The sequence below is a fragment of the Salvelinus alpinus genome, chromosome 33 (assembly GCF_045679555.1).
Source record: "Salvelinus alpinus chromosome 33, SLU_Salpinus.1, whole genome shotgun sequence".
Lineage (NCBI taxonomy): Eukaryota > Metazoa > Chordata > Actinopteri > Salmoniformes > Salmonidae > Salvelinus > Salvelinus alpinus.
In genome coordinates, this window is record NC_092118.1 from 2,691,952 (window position 1) to 2,708,584 (window position 16,633).

The 16,633-nt window shown below is 43.9% G+C and overlaps 1 protein-coding gene across 1 annotated transcript in view; it reads right to left on the reverse strand.

Annotated features, from left to right (window-relative positions):
* rlbp1a (retinaldehyde binding protein 1a) overlaps window positions 1-16,633 on the reverse strand; it is a 28,517-nt gene extending 11,884 nt beyond the window's left edge. The window contains exons 1-5 of the mRNA XM_071381298.1: window positions 16,479-16,633; window positions 13,349-13,530; window positions 11,601-11,642; window positions 5,795-5,923; window positions 3,487-3,691 (exon numbers count right to left, since the gene is read on the reverse strand). Coding sequence (XP_071237399.1) covers window positions 3,487-3,691; window positions 5,795-5,923; window positions 11,601-11,609 — 343 coding nt within the window. The 5' untranslated portion in view covers window positions 11,610-11,642; window positions 13,349-13,530; window positions 16,479-16,633. The remainder of the gene's footprint in view (window positions 1-3,486; window positions 3,692-5,794; window positions 5,924-11,600; window positions 11,643-13,348; window positions 13,531-16,478) is intronic.

Here is a 16,633-nt window from a genome sequence, read left to right on the forward strand (position 1 = left end):
AATGGTCCATCATCCAAAGGACATCCAGACAACTTGCGGCTGTTCTGAGGGCAAAGGGGGGTGCTACTCAACATTACGTAGGTGTTCCTAATGTTTGGTTTACTCAGTGTATTTCTTTGTCAAAAAACAATCTGAGCTGCATGCACACCTTCCGTTGCCTTCCTTGTAGACAGAATAAAACAGGGTTGGGCGGATTACTTGAAAAATGTACCAGCCTATCTGTAAACCTACGAATATATTTATTAATAAATAAAAACGTGCACATATTCAATAGCCTAGAACAAACTAAGAAACCAAAAGAAAAGTGTTTAACTTTGTAATAATTCATTTTCTTTCAATTTGCTCTAGAATCTAATTGTCAATAATACTAGGCCAAACAATATTTATTTGAAAAGTAGACTCAAACAGCACACGTTGAATAGGAATTGCCTTTAGCAAGACACTGTGGTTTGTTCTGGCCGATCCCCTCGAACTTGTCAGCAGCACACCGAATCTCCCCAGACTCCAGCGAGGAAAGATTAATTATAATCAATCTGAACACTTGACACCTGATTGGCCATCAGCGGGACAATTAGTCAATATCCCTAAAATTGATGTTGGTCATCTGCTATTTTCTGCTTGATTTTAAAAGCAGCTTATTGTAAGATGTAACGTTTTTCTTTCATTTAATTGAGTCTTATGATGAAAGCCTGGAGGTTTTTATTCTAGGCATGAAGATATTTCAACATCATGTCTAGATGATAAAAGGCTACACTGATATCTTGTGCTTGACTGTCAAATGTATAGGTGTCCACGTAATATTTAAATTGAGGAATTGTTAATCATTATTTTTGATTGACGGTAGACGTCCCTCCTAATGAAAAGGCAGCCCATCCCGCTGACGCGAGTTGCTGAACAGCGCACCTGCACTTGAGATGCATTCACGGGTGAGAAAGTGAACTTGCCATTTCCAAAAAGTTTGATGCAGTCCATTCATGTAAAATATGTGCGGAGTACTTCGTTTGAAGAATCGATTGATCAAATCAGTTCTTGTTTTCTTGCTCTGATGGCAAACAGCCCATGTCAAACTATAATGCATCGGAAAACCCGGATGTCGTTGCTCACAAAACATGTAGGCTGTTATCATAGGACCTTGGAGTTTGCCCCAAAAAAACTGAAGTTTATTCTGTCTGGAATTGTTACTCTGCCATGTAAAAATTGTGATCGAAATAGGCTAATAAGAAAGCTGATAATTTTGCATGTGACATGGTGAGAGCCCAATAATAGGTTCTCATGCAGTCCCTTTAATCATAGGCTTTTGCTACTTTGTGCCTCTAAAATCACAATATTTGCATTTCTATACAAATAGTATATTTTTTACCAATGTCGGCCTTTTACCAGATCCCAATATTTTCACATGAACTGTATAATCATAGAGTTTCTAAACCCAGAGGCACAACATCGCTCGACTTAGAGGAACGCTTGCGAAACAGACCAGGCCGGGGGTTTGGGGTTTGAGAAGTCAGTGAAAAAAGTCTAACGTTATTTCTTAGCTGTTAATTTTCTCTAAATCGAATGGCACGACCTAGATTCGAGCCAACGTCTGAAGTAACTGAACATGTTATTACTCCAACCTTGTGAAAAGTGACAAACTGACACGTTTTCATTTTCATAAAAAACAACTTCATATCGAAGGAGTGCACTTTGATTCGACGGTAAGCCTCGGCTGCCACCTCTACAAAATATTATTAAAAAGGTTCAAAATGTAACCCCTCCCATCACAAAAATGTTCCGGTTTGAACCTTTACACAGGGGTTCCTTGAAGACCGTTTTCAGAGGGCTTCCTCAAGGAACCTTTTTAAACTAGAAAGGTTCCGCCGGTGTGGCAACCCAAAAAGTTCTTCCAGGCACCTTCTAAATGTGTAAAGTGCATGGAGGGCGAGTGTGCTGTGGGCTCTGTATACAGAGTTCGACCCTCGCTGATGCATTTGACTCAACTAAAAGCAGAGTACGGCCCACCACTAGTATTTAGGACAGTTTGCAATTGTAAACATTTGTCGCTGTGCTTTCACATGGTGAGCAAAGACAATAACACCAGTGTTTCTCCACTTCTCTCCTGCCCTAGCCCCTTCATACTGCAGAACCAATTAACCTCACGGTGTGTGTGTGTGCCTCGCCAATCCCTTTATACTGGACCACCAATTAACCCCAGAAACAAGTACATTCCTCTTTCACATTGAACCCACAAGGAAATAATGTGTGTGTTACATAATCATAGTATAATGCAACAAAAGTTACAACTATTTCACTTAACCCAGTCCACTGTTAGAGACCATGTTTATTTGCATGTCTCTCCGTAGCATGTTTATAGCCAGGTGTGTGTGTGTGTGTGCACGTCTGTGTGTGTGCGTGGGTGTGTGAACGAGAGGAAGAGGGATGAAAGCACAGCCTGTCTCTGTTCCCAGCAGAACACTGGATGCGTTTAGGCTTAACAGACTTTCTGCCCTATTTGTGTATAACAGAGCTCCTTTGTCCGGGGGACTTTGAAAACAACTAAGTCTACAGGCTTCTCTCTGTCCTAGTGATGAACAGGATTCGGAGACTCTAAACAGTGCAAAAAATATATTTGGCCCTAAATGACTCATTCTTTTGCACAGCGTTTATGGCAGAGAAAACACGGGAGACCAGAGGTGCGGTGTGGGACAGAGATGTTCATCTGAACAGAGGCATTCAGACAGGATGAAGATGATGACAACACTTCATATGATGTCTTCCCAATATTCTCCTCTACAATTCTTCGATTAATTGATTGATCATTTACCACACCTTGATTAAATGGATGGAAGTGAGTGGATGGATGGTGGGAGGGAAATATCCACAGATGGATGTGGGTGGGTGGATGGATGGCATTTTTTCCTTTGAAGCCCCCACACCAGACAATTTTTGTGCTTGAGGCCTCCATTATTTGCTAAATAATGATCAAGTCAGACAGGCCCACTGGGCTGAAAATGGACCAGCCCAATCGGCCAATTCACTCCTGATGGATGGATTTAACTAGTCTGATCTTTCCGGCCATTGAGAAAAGGAGCATCATGCAGAAAACATGCATCCCTTAGAAATATAGGAGCTATCTAGAACCTTAAAGGGTTCTTCGGCTGTTCCCATAGGAGAACCCTTTGAAGAACCATTTTTGGTTCCAGGTAGGACTCTTTCTACAGCGGGTTCTACATGGAACCCAAAAGGGTTCTACGTGGAACCAAAAAGGGTTTTCCTATGGGGACAGCCGAATAACCCTTTTGGAACCCTTTTTTCTAAGAGTGTACACAGAGTACGCAACCTTTCTACCTCTTACGCAGCTTTTCCAGAAATCCTGATTGGAAGATTCCAGAATCAGGAAGAAATCAGCAGAATATCGTCCAGGATTAATGGAAAACTTGCGAATTTTGTGAAAGTTACTAATATTTTTGCAACTCTACTATAGCTCTTACTATAGCCTCTCCCACTCACCCTTCAGGAGCTCGTGGGCTCTGGCCACGTCAAACTTGCGGGCTCTGATGAAGCGCAGCAGCAGGGAGTCGGGTTTGTCCCCGAAGCGCTCCTGCACCGTCTTAGCCAGGTCATCCCCATCTCTCGCCTTTTCTTTCATCATGGCCCTAAGCTCCTTCAGAGATGACACTCGCCTTTCCTCCGTCTCGTTGAGTTCATCCTTCGCCTGGAAGAGACACGAGTGAATCTCATTTGGAAGGAATCGGCACGACTCTTGCTGTAACTCAGGGTGTTTTCACATATAGTCCTCTTTAAAAGAACCGATCTCAGTCCTCTTTAAAGTGAACTCTGGGGTAAATAAAGCGAAAGAACTCAGTTCTTTGTTTTCACACTGCCGTCTCCATTGAAAGAGGACTCTTTTGAAAGCTAACTTCACCCATTTTGTGGTCTCTTTGCATTCATGTTGCCATGTTAAGAAAGGAACCAAGATCTTTTTCCAACATTCACTTAATGCTCTCTGGGTTTTTGCGAAGTACAGTACAAGCGATTCCGTGTTATCGGACAGCTATGTATACCTACTTTCATTTTGGAAGCTAATAGATTTGCATTTAGTTAAAAGATTAAACAATAATTATAATCAGAAGGTAATATTAACATGTAAATATTATTGGTAACAGAATAAACAGCAGAAGAATAACTGCAGATTTAGTAATGATGTAATTGAAAATTGTACACCCAATGTAGGCTACTGCTCCTTTAAGAGCTAGCATTGACTTTGTACCCTATGTTGTGATTTTACCAAATGCGTTGGCTTCTCACACTATTGAAAGTCCACAATCGAATAAACAGCTTATGGAGCTCTTAGCCTATAGATAACATATTGCAAACAAATAATCTGAACATCGTGTCAGTAATTTCTGTGTACCCTTGACAATCACTAATCAATACTCAAAAACAGCACTTTTTTTCATCTTCTCTCTTTTGTGGCACCAATGTGATGGGTTATGGCAGGAGAAACAGCGTTGCTGTAGCCTAGTGTGTGGTGCGGGAATAATGACAAGCGAACCTGGAGATCTTTGTGTTCACATTGCCCGAAAAAAGGGAACCGGACTGCGGAATTCAAGTAAACCGAACTCAGACCACCTCTTCGATTCGCGAGCTCTTTTGAGGGATCTAAGTAACTTTGCAGAATTCACACAGCACAAAAAAATTAAGAGAACCGCACTGAGTTCACAAAAATTGTCTCAAATGGACTGAAAGTGTGAAAGCACCCTCAATTGGCAAGAAAAAAAGACGAGTGTCCTTACTGACAGAGAAGACTTTTAGCTGTAATTGTGTCAGCATTCAACAATTCTATATTGCTGCCTTAGCGAGACATAACCTGTCACTAACCACAATCACGGGTAATGATATTGTTAACATTGATTACATACACTCAGTGGGCAGTTTAAGTACACCACGTCTACAGACTGAGTCATGTGGCCATGGCTTGCTATATAAAGCAGGCAGATTGAACGTTAGAATTGGCAAAACGAGTGACCTAAGCGACTTTGAGCGTGGTATATTTGTCGGTGCCAGGCACGCTGGTTCCAGTATCTCAGAAATGGCCAGCCTCCTGGGCTTTTCACGCATGACAGTGTCTAGGGTTTACCGAGAATGGTGCGACAAACAAAAAATATCCAGTCAGCGGCAGACCTGTGGGCGAAAACAGCTCATTGATGAGAGAGGTCGAAGGAGAATGGCAAGAATCTTGCAAGCTAAGAGGCGGGACACAAACAGGCAAATAAAGGTGTAGTATAACAGTGGTGTGTACAATGACATCTCGGAACGCACAACTCATCGGTCCTTGTCACAGATGGGCTATTGCAACATGCAACCACACCGGCTTCCACTCCTTTCAGCTAAAAACAAGAAGAAAAGGCTTTAGTGGGCATGAGATCACCAACACTGGACAATTGAGGAGTGGAAAAACGTTGCCTGGTCCGACAAATCCTGGTTTCTGTAGCGTCATGGCAGAGTCAGGATTTGGCATCTGCAGCATGAGTTCATGGCCCCATCCTGCCTGGTGTCAATGGTACAGGGTGGTGCCGGTGGTGTAATAGTGTGGGGAATGTTTTCCTGGCACACGTTAGATCCCTTGATACCAATTGAGCAACGTCTCCATGCCCCGAAGAAGTCAGACTGTTCTGGAGGCAAAGGGGTGTCCGACCCGGTACTAGATGGGTGCACCTAATAAAAATCCATATTCCATATTTTTTTATAATACATATTTTATTGGGATTTAAAATGTCATAAACAACAAGGATTTTTAAGGTGTTATAGTTAGTACCTTCTGTATTGTGTGTACAGGCAGTTTGGGACAGGGTCCAAACACAGGCCCGTGGTCCTTCACAGTCAGATGCTCCAGCTTGGACCTCATGGCCTGCTCCTCCTCCGACACCATACGGAACGTTCCGGTCTAGACAGATGGACACAATCAGGGTTTCACTGATATAAGAACATGTTTGAATTCCTTCATTCCTTTCCTCCGTCCTTATTACCTCCCTTCCTTGTGTAATCATTGATCCAACATGATTTAAAAATTGGTGGAAGTAACATTATTGAATCTTTGCTGTTGTCTTTTGGTGGCCATATTTGAATACTTAAAAAAAATGCATCATTCCTTTACATAACCTCTTGGGTAGGGGGCAGTATTTTCACATCCGGATGAAAAGCGTGCCCAGAGTAAACTGCCTGCTACTCAGGCCCAGATGCTAGGATATGCATATAATTAGTAGATTTGGATATAAAACACTCTGAAGTTTCTAAAACTGTTTGAATGATGTCTGTGTATAACAGAACTCATATGGCAGGCAAAAAGCTGAGAAAATCCAACCAGGAATTGGGAAATCTGAGGTTCGTAGTTTTTCAACTCTTTGCTTATCCAAGATAGTGGAAATTGGGTCATATTGCACTTCCTAAGGCTTCCACTAGATGTCAACAGTCTTTAGAACCTTGTTTGATGCTTCTACTGTGAGGTGGGGGCGAATGAGAGGAGACTGAGTAAGGTCTCTCCCAGAGTGCCATGAGCTGACCATGGGCGTTCATGTGAGAGTTAGCTGCGTTCCATCGCATTTCTGAAGACAAAGGAATTGTCCGGTTGGAACATTAATGAAGATTTGTTAAAAAACATCCTAAAGATTGATTCTATACATCGTTTGACATGTTTCTATGGACTGTAACGGAACTTTGACATTTCGTACATAGTTTCCGCTGGACTTGCACGCACGTTGTGAGTTTAGATTGTGTACTGAACGCGCGAACAACAAGGAGGAATTTGGACATAAATGATTGACATTATCGAACAAAACAAACATTTGTGGAGCTGGGATTCCTGGGAGTGCATTCTGATGAAGATTATCAAAGGGAATGTTTATAATGTTATGTCTGACTTCTGTTGACTGCACAACATGGCGGATATCTCTTTGGGTTGATTTGTCGTCTGAGCGCCGTACTCAGATTATTGCATTGTTTGCTTTTTCCGTAAAGTTTTTTTGAAATCTGACACAGCGGTTGCATTAAGGAGAAGTGGATCTAAAATACCATGCATAACAGTTGTATCTTTTAGCAATGTTTATTATGAGTATTTCTGTAAATTGATGTGGCTCTCTGCAAAATCACCGGATGTTTTGGAACTACTGAACATAACGCGTGTCACGTTCCTGACCTGTTTTCTCTTGTTTTGTATGTCTTTATTGGTCAGGGCGTGAGTGTTGGGTGGGTAGTCTATGTTTTGTATTTCTATGTTGGGTTTTGTGTTCGGCCTGGTATGATTCTCAATTAGAGACAGGTGTGTATCGTTTGTCTCTGATTGAGAGTCATACTAAGGCAGCCAGGGTTTCACTGGGGTTTTGTGGGTGTTTGTTACCTGTCTCTGTGTTTGTGTTCTGCACCAGATAGGTCTGTATCGGTTTTTGTCACGTTTGTTATTTTGGTAGTTGTTTGTAGTGTTCACTGTTCTTTAATTAAACATGTTTAACACTAACTGCGCTGCATTTTGGTCCTCTCCTTCACCCCTGGAAGAAAACCTTTACAACGCGCCAATGTAAACTCTGATTTTTTTATATAAATATGAACTTTACCGAACAAAACATACATGTATTGTGTAACATGAAGTTCTATGAGTGTCATCTGATGAAGATCATCAAAGGTTAGTGATTAATTGTATCTCTATTTCTGCTTTTTGTGACTCCTCTCTTTGGCTGAAAAAAATGGCTGTGTTTTTTGTGACTTGGCTCTGACCTAACATAATCGTTTGGTGTGCTTTCGTCGTAAAGCCTTTTTGAAATCGGACACTGTGGCTGGATTTAGAACAAGTGTATCTTTAAAATGCTGTAAAATACTTGTATGTTTGAGGAATTTTAATTATGGGATTTCTGTTGTTTTGAATTTTGCGTACTGCAGTTTCACTGGCTGTTGACGAGGTGAGACGCTACCGTCCCACATACCCTAGAGAGGTTAATTCATGGAAAGGTAATTGGAATGGGAAACCTCACCCTGTAAGAGAGTGTTTGGATTCAGTTCTTTTTCAATTAATGTCAATACAGGGTGAATCTCAATGTCTACAGACAAACTGTAGGTGCAAAACAAAAACATTTGAGAAATTCACATCAGATACAAACAAACATTCAAGTGAAGACAAAACACATACACACAAATCCCCCTGCACTACATCCCAGGGACAGATCACAAATGATCCAGACCAGTGAGTGAATGAGTGTTTAATCTGCCTCACATGATTACTGGGAGGGTATCACGTTTTAGGGAAGACCCAGATGCAGACAGTGTCGAGGTAACATGGGGCAGGCAAAACGACAGGTGAAGGGCAGAGAGAGGTCAGGAGACAAAGGGCTGTGAGACATGGGTTTGACTTTTGACACGTGAAAAGTGGGATGTATACTGAGGATACGGGGCAACAGAAGATGAACAGCAGAGGGGCTAATGACCTTGGAGATGGGCAAAGAGCCAATAAACCGGGGGGAAAGTTTGCAGGACTCCACCCGAAGAGGCAGATCCCGGGTGGACAGCCATACCTTCTGCCCGAGACGATACTGGGGAGCCGGGGTCCGGCGGCGGTCCGCTTGTCGTCGATACCTGGAGGTGGTCTTGAGAAGAGTCTACCGGGCTCTCATCAAGGTACGACGACAGCAGAGGACATACATCTGGACCGAAGTTATGCCAACCTCTCCCTCCTCAAAGGGCGAGAGACCCGTGGCAGAGCAAGGAAGGGAAGGGTGTGCAGAATGCCTTCCAGAACCAGGACGAGACCTGAGGACCCCGGTCGGAGACCATGTCCACCGGGAACCCATGGATCCGGCAGATGTTCTGCACCATGAGCTGGGCCGTCTCTTTGGAAGACGGTAGTTTGGGGAGAGGAATGGAGTGGGCGGCTTTGGAAAACCGGTCCACTGCTGTCAGGATGGCGGAGGAAGACCCGTGACAAAGTCCAGGGATGTGTGAGACTAGGGACGGTAAGGGACAGGCAGTGGTTGAAGAAGACCAGCCAGAGCTAGCCGAGGAGTCTTGCTCTGCGTACAGACCGGACAGGCTGCGCCAAACACGGAGATGTCCGGGAACATGATAGGCCACCAAAAGTGTTGTCACAAAGGCCAGGGTTCGACGGGAGCCCGGGTGGCAGGCAAGCCTGGAGGAGTGGGCACACTCCAGGACCCGAGGAGCAGACAACATCAGGCACAAACATCCGGTTATCTGGGCCCCCCCAGGGAACGACTGGGAACGCTGCACCTCACGGACCTGCTTCCCTATTACCTGAGTGCTGTCGCCAGACACGAGATGGGAAGGATGGTCTCAGGGTCTGAGGGTGTAGCTGCGGGGCTATAGCGGCATGACAACGCATCCGGCTTGATGTTCTTGGATCCTGGTTGGTAGGAGAGGGAGAAGTTGAACCGGGTGAAGAGCAGGGCCCACCTAGCTTGCCTGCGATTGAGACGCTTGGAGGTGTGGAGATATTCTAGGTTCTTGTGGTCGGTCAACACACCGAACAGATGTTCCGCCCCCTCCAACCAGTGCCTCCACACCTCCAACGCCATCCTCACAGCGAGAAGCTCACGATTCCCCACATCGTAGTTCCTCTCCGTGGCAATGGGGCGATGGGAGAAGAAAGGCGCAGGGATGTAACTTGAGGCCCAGGGCAGAACGCTGGGACAGGACAGCCCCCACTCTGACATCTGAAGCATCGGCCTCCACCACTAACTGAAGGGACGGGTCAGAATGAACCAAGATGGGAGCTGTGGTGAAACGGTGTTTGAGATCCCTGAACGCCCGGTCAGCAGCTGGGGAGCACGTGAACGGAACATTGGGAGAGGTGAGTGCAGACAGGGTGTTGTAACCCCGGATAAAGAGGCGAGAAGTTGGCGAATCCCAGCAAACGTTGCAGCTGCACCCTGAATGTAGGCTGGGGCCAATCCACCACTGCTCTCACCTTCCCGTGATCCATCTGTTCACTACCTGCAGTGATGCTGTAACCCAGGAAAGGGATTATGGGTGTGACCCGCTGCCCAGTGGGGAATCTGCGGAATTGCTCCAGCAAAGTCTCGAACGCTTGGTCATGGCATTCTGCCAGGGTATGGAGTCCCTCCATAAGACATTGCTATAACTCCTCATGTCGGCTAATGGTGACAGCATTGTGGAGCTGGCCTGAGTCCGCTGGGTTGGTCATGGCCAGTTCATACTATCACGTTTTAGGGAAGACCCAGATGTAGACAGTGTCGAATAAAACTTTATTACTAGAACAGGGGGCAGGCAAAAGGACAGGTCAGTCATCTAGATCAGAGTCCAAAAGGTACAGAACAGCATGCAGTCTCAGGGTCAGGGCAGGCAGAGGTCAATTCAGTGTGGTGAGACAAGGTACAGGACGACAGGCAGGCTTAGGGTCAGGGCAGGCAGAATGGTCTAAACCCGGAAAACAGGAACACCTCTGGTAGGCTTGACGAACAAAACGAACTGGCAACAGACAAACAGAGAACACAGGTATAAATACACAGGGGATAATGAGGGGAGATGGGAGACACCTTGTGGGGGTGGAGACAAGAACAAAGACAGGTGAAACAGATCAGGGTGTGACAGAGGGCTGTTAAAGCCACCTCTTAGATTAGGAGGATCCCATCTCAGATCCTGCATATTTTACAACAACAGCAGAGTTGACGAACGACATACAGTGAAAGGGAGGATATACAAATACGTCTGGTGCCCAAATTGATGACGTGTGTCGCACAGCTGAGTCGAGCGTAGAGGAACGGATTCAGTTCAGTCAATCGTCCTGATGAGCCTTTCCCAGCTAGCTAGTTTATGCTTGTGGCTTGAAACTTCAGCGAGAATTTGAAACTTGTCTGCCGAAGTTGGGACTTGGGAAAGTGTTCAGAATCATTCAATTTTTATCAGATACATTTGTTGTTGTTTTTTTTTACAAAAATGTAGACATTAATGCCGTAGTTCATTTTTGGTGAAAATCAATACTATAAACGCGCTTTAGCTGTTATCCTGTCCTGATATTGGCTCCAGGTGAAGGACACTGCGTCCCGTGTTGTGTGGCCGGCTTGCAGCGCAAACTCTCCCCAATTACCTTTATTTAACTAGGCAAGTCAGTTAAGAACAAATTCTTAATTACAATGACCGCCTTCCCCGGCCAAACTCTAACGACACTGGGCCAATTGTGCGCTGCCCTATGGGACTCCCAATCACGGGCGATTGTGATACAGCCTGGAATCAAACTAGGGTCTGTAGCACTGAGATGCACTGCCTTCGACCGCTGCGCCACTCGGGAGACCAAGACTGTATCATGGTAACATCCAGATATTTACTACCAATATTACGAGTTATTTCTCAAAATTGGCCACTTTAGCTACCGCGGTTGACATGTGGCACAGGTGCCCGGTGGGAAGCAACTGCTGTCCAGTGGGAAACAATTCTCGTTGGCAACCCAAGCACCTCGATACAACAACATTGGACGGGTAAAGCCAGAAGTAGACTGCCACTCTAGCTATAAAAGCCTTTGGAATAGTTCACTAGTTGGCTAAAGTATAAACAGACTGGCATCCAGGCTTGTAACCTTTTGAATAGTTACTAAATTAACTTACAGCAGCCATTGTCACAGGGTCCTTGCAGCAGCTTCACTGACACTGAAGAGAAAAGAGTTGGAACAGAGAATACATTGGCTTACTCTCCAGAACACGTCAATTACTGTGCTCCCAAAAAACCCATCTAATCATTTTTTTGTTCAATACAACCCTTAAAACAGTACTTTAAGAGCAGCTGTACTTTAGGAGTCTAAGAGTAGGTGTGCTGATTTCGGAACAGTTGATAGCCTTTTAGATCACAATTAATTAGATTGCATGTACGGGAGGGGGGACTAATTGTAGATCAGCATTCCTACTCTGAGACTCTTGATACATACGGCCCCTTTCACATGAAAACAACAGTAAAGTTAAGTGATGAAAGAAAGATCATGGGGTAAGATAATCCTATTTCATGCATCTTCTCTTAATAACTACAGGGCTACAATGAGGGGGCACTGGGAACCCCACAATGAAGCAAAGAAAATGTTTTACAATCAGTTTTGTAATCTGCAATATATTTTTACATACAAAATACAGGTAACACAAATTGTATTATTGACATATTACCATGTATTTTTGACATTTTTTTTCACATTGCATTACAAATGTGGTGGTCAAAGCTCTTTGAAAAAAAACTGAAAATGACGCATCACTGAAGCACCTGACCATAAGAAAGGATTTAGTCAAGTAAAGCAGACTTCCTCTATCATCCACATAACAACGACGTAACACAGCACTTTGTCATATAGCCAACCCCGGATAGTTATTCTGATCAACCAATGTTTCTCCTTCAGTACATCTTTGTTTCATCCAGATATAAAACTCAAATATTGTGCACACTTTTTTATTTTAACATACAGTATCCAGTCAAGTTTGGACACACCTACCCATTCAAGGGTTTGTCTTAATTTTTTTAACAATTTTCTACATTGTAGAATAATAGTGAAGACATCAAAACTAGGAAATAACACATATGGAATCATGTAGTAACCAAAAAAGTTAAATCCAAATATATTTTATATTTGAGATTCTTCAAAGTAGCCACCCTTTGCCTTGATGACAGCTTTTAGCATCACTACAAACAGAATCAGACCTAAACGCCTGTCTTTTGAAACAGTGAAACGAGCTCTTCACAACTTTTTAGATTGTATCATCATCATAACCACGAAGTCAACACAACACATGTTTCATCAGAACACTCTTAGAAAAAAGGGTTCCAAAAGGGCTCTGTGGCTGTCCCCAGATGATAACCCTTTTTGGTTCCAAGTAGAACCCTTTTTGGTTGCAGGTAGAACTCTTTCGGGTGCCATGTAGAACCCTCTGTGGAAAGGGCTCCACATGGAACCCAAACCTGTTCTACCTAGAACCAAAAGGGGTATTTCAAAGGGTTCTCCAAATGGGGACAGCCGAATAACCCTGTTTGGTTTTTCTAAGAGTTTACAAATAAAAAGAGACCATCTAAAGTTCTGTACAGACACAGCCAGGAAGTAAACCAAAGCAACCTCTATGAATGTGTTTTAGCAGGCGATTTGTACACTCCTAGAAAAAAAAGGTTATATCCTGAACTTTAGAGTACTTCGGTTGACCCCATAAGATACATATGTTCAGTTCTAGGAGGGTTCTATATGGAACCCAAAAGGATTCTCCTGTGGGGGCAGCTGAAGAACCCTTTTTTCTGACTGTACTGTATAACCTATGCAGGTACCAGCAGCACACTTAATAAAGCGTATTGTCTCTTTTCTCCTGAACAGAGACAGTACAAGCCTTACCTTGGTGATGGGGGTCCGGTTGCTGCACAGGCAGGGATGGAGTGAGTAAGAAAATGAGCGAGAGAGACCGGGTGGTAGAGGATAAGGCATGCCGGAGTGAGAGAGGAGTGATTGGATTAACCTGTCACACTAGATTACTGTGACATAATGAGAGCGAGAGAGTGAGAGACTCCTAAGTTCTTCTGCAAAAAAAATAGAATTAGAGTTGGATAAATGTAGGTCAACTAGAATTTTTTCACAAGGACTTATACAGGATACTAACCTCAACATTAAAACCTTCAATCCAAATCAAATTTCCATACCTAAAACCTTGGTTTTGGACAAAATTACTTGAATGGACTATTACTACCAGCGACTATCAAGAAAAAGCATTTAACAAACCAAAACCTGCAGAAGAAACATGCAGAACCTGGAGATACCATCCAACACAAAATTGAGTGAGTAATATTCAGTCTGAAGCTACTTCTGAAGCCAAAAAGTAAAAGAATAATCCTTAGCTTTATATAACAAAATGACCTAAGTAAATGTATACTACGCTACAGTACCAAGCTGCTAGGACAGAACATACCTGGAGGCACCTTCAATTAGCTCTGAAGTGTGAAGTCAGATGTGTGAAAACTCTTGAGTCAAAACAATGGCAGGAGAGTTTCACAGCCCCCCGCCCCCCCTCCAAAATGCAGAGGCCTTTGAAGACCCAATGGCTTATCCCTGTCCAGAGGTCATTACAATACAGTACCCCATGGATATTAAAAATAACACTGCAAGGAATAAGTAAAGAAAATAAAAGAAGTTCCTCAAGGACAATCCAGAGACACTATTTGCTGACTGCTGCAAGGAGAACGTAAGCAACTTAATTTTCCACACAGAACATCCCCTGGCATGCTACAGTGCTATAAGAGCACACTACCCCTATGTCAAGAGATAGGGTATTGGCCCAGGGTGGAAACTTAGAATACTAGACATTGAGGAAATTGAAACAACCTCTCGTGTACAAGTCTGGGACAATAATGTTGCAGGGCATCCTCATGCAGTTCCAGCAGGACTTTTACAGGATCAAAGAGAGAGCACAGCAGGAAAAGGTCTCTGTGATGACTCCCCCATCCTGAGTGAGTCTGATCACACCTCTTCAAACTGTCCTGCAGACGAGGATAGTCACCCCCCCAGCACTGAACACACCCAGGTCCCACAACTGCACTGCTCCTCCATCATTGAGAGGGATAAATTCACAGAGCTGGAGAGAGACATGGTGGAGCTCAGAAAGCTAGTCCACAAAATCCAGACAGAAAAAGCCCACGAAACAAACCCCCTAAACAAAATCCAGAGGGCAGAAGGTAGAGAGGAACAGCTATCAGAGAGATGGCTGCTCTACGGACTGAATTGAAGTGAGAGAACCCCCTCCCCAGACCAGTGAGACACCCTCCCAGTCCTGCAAACCCCGCCCCCCCGAAGTACCTGCACCAAGCGAACCCGCGCCAAGAGGACCTACACCCAGACCACAGCATCACCAACCACACCCCAACCAGCTAAGACCACCCCAAGCAAACCCTGGCCACACCCTATATAGGCCCCCCCATATCAGACCTATGCCCCTTCTGCACAGCCCATGCCCCCGCCCCTGCGGCAAGGACGTCGACATGACAGCAGGACATATGCCCGTGCCGTGAGCAGAGCAACAGGCCGACCCCCACTATTACACCCACCCAAGGCCCATCCTGCTACCTAAGAGGTATGTGTCAGATGCTCAACATGCTCTGCTCACATCCACTGTGATGGCCCGGGCCTACACCACACAAAAACAACACTAGACACTATGGAACAAAGATTTTACTATCTCATCCTGAAATATACAAGGTCTGAGGTCATCTGCCTTTGGCCTAAAGAGCAGGAACCTAGACTTCAAAGAAATTGGAAATACAGACATTGTATTCCTACAAGAAACATGGTATAAAGGAGACAGACCCACTGGTTGCCCTCTAGGTTACAGAGAGCTGGTAGTCCCATCCACCAAACTACCAGGTGTGAAACAGGGAAGAGACTCAGGGGGTATGCTAATTTGGTATAGAGCAGACCAAACCCATTATTAAAATGTCAAAACGGGAACATTTTACATCTGGCAAAAAAATAAGGAAACTCTCTCAACATTGAAAAATGTCCTCATGTGTATATATCCCCAATAGAATCCCCATACTTTAACAATGACAGCTTCTCCATCTTAGAGGGGGAGATCAACAATTTCCAGGCTCACTAATCTGTGGCGATCTAAATGCCAGAACTGGACAAGAACCCTCCTAGACACAACATAACCAACAAAAACAGGTCACAACTCCTGCAGCTCTGTCGGACGCTGGGTATGTACATAATCAATAGTAGGCATCAAGGGGATTCCTACGGTAGGTACACCCATAGCTCATCTCTTGGCAGTCGTACTGTAGACTACTATATCACAGACCTCAACCCCATGGTCTCTTAGAGCATTCACAGTCAGTCCACTGACACCCCTATGAGATCTCAGCAAAATCACATTACTTAAACAGAGCTATGCTCAATCATGAGGCATCAAAGCCAAAGGAACTGAATAATATTAAGAAATGCAATAGTTGTGAGCAAAAGTGTGGAAATCTACCCCCCAAAATCTTGACAACAAATTCAAACCCTTCTAGACAATTTCCTAGACAAAATGTTTCACTAATAGTGAAGGTGTAAACTTGGCAGTAGAAAACCTAAACAGTATATTCGATCTCAGCTTCCCTATCAAATCTAAACATTGCAAGCAGACAACCTAAGAAAATGAACAATGACAAATTGTTTGATGAAGAATGCAAAAACCTAAGAAATAAATTGAGAAACCTATCCAACCAAAAACAGAGACCCAGAAAACCTGAACCTTCCTTCACTATGGTGAATCACTAAAAACAATACAGAAATACACCAAGTAACAAGAAGGAACGGCACATCAGAAATCTCAAAGTAATTGAAGAATCCATAGAATCTAACCACTTCTGGGAAAACTGGGAAAATTGGAAAACTAAACACAAAGAGTTCTATCCAAAACAGATGGATGGATAAACCACTTCTCCAATCTTTTTGGCTCTATAACAAAGAACAAAGAACAAACAGCAAAAACACATACATGATCAAATACTGTCACGGTCGTCGTTGTAATCATACTCAGACCAAAGTGCAGCGTGAAATCAGTTCGACATCTCGCACAAAAAACAATAACGAATACACGAAACGTAACGTTCTGTAGTGCTCACAGGCAACAACACAAAAACCAGATCCCAC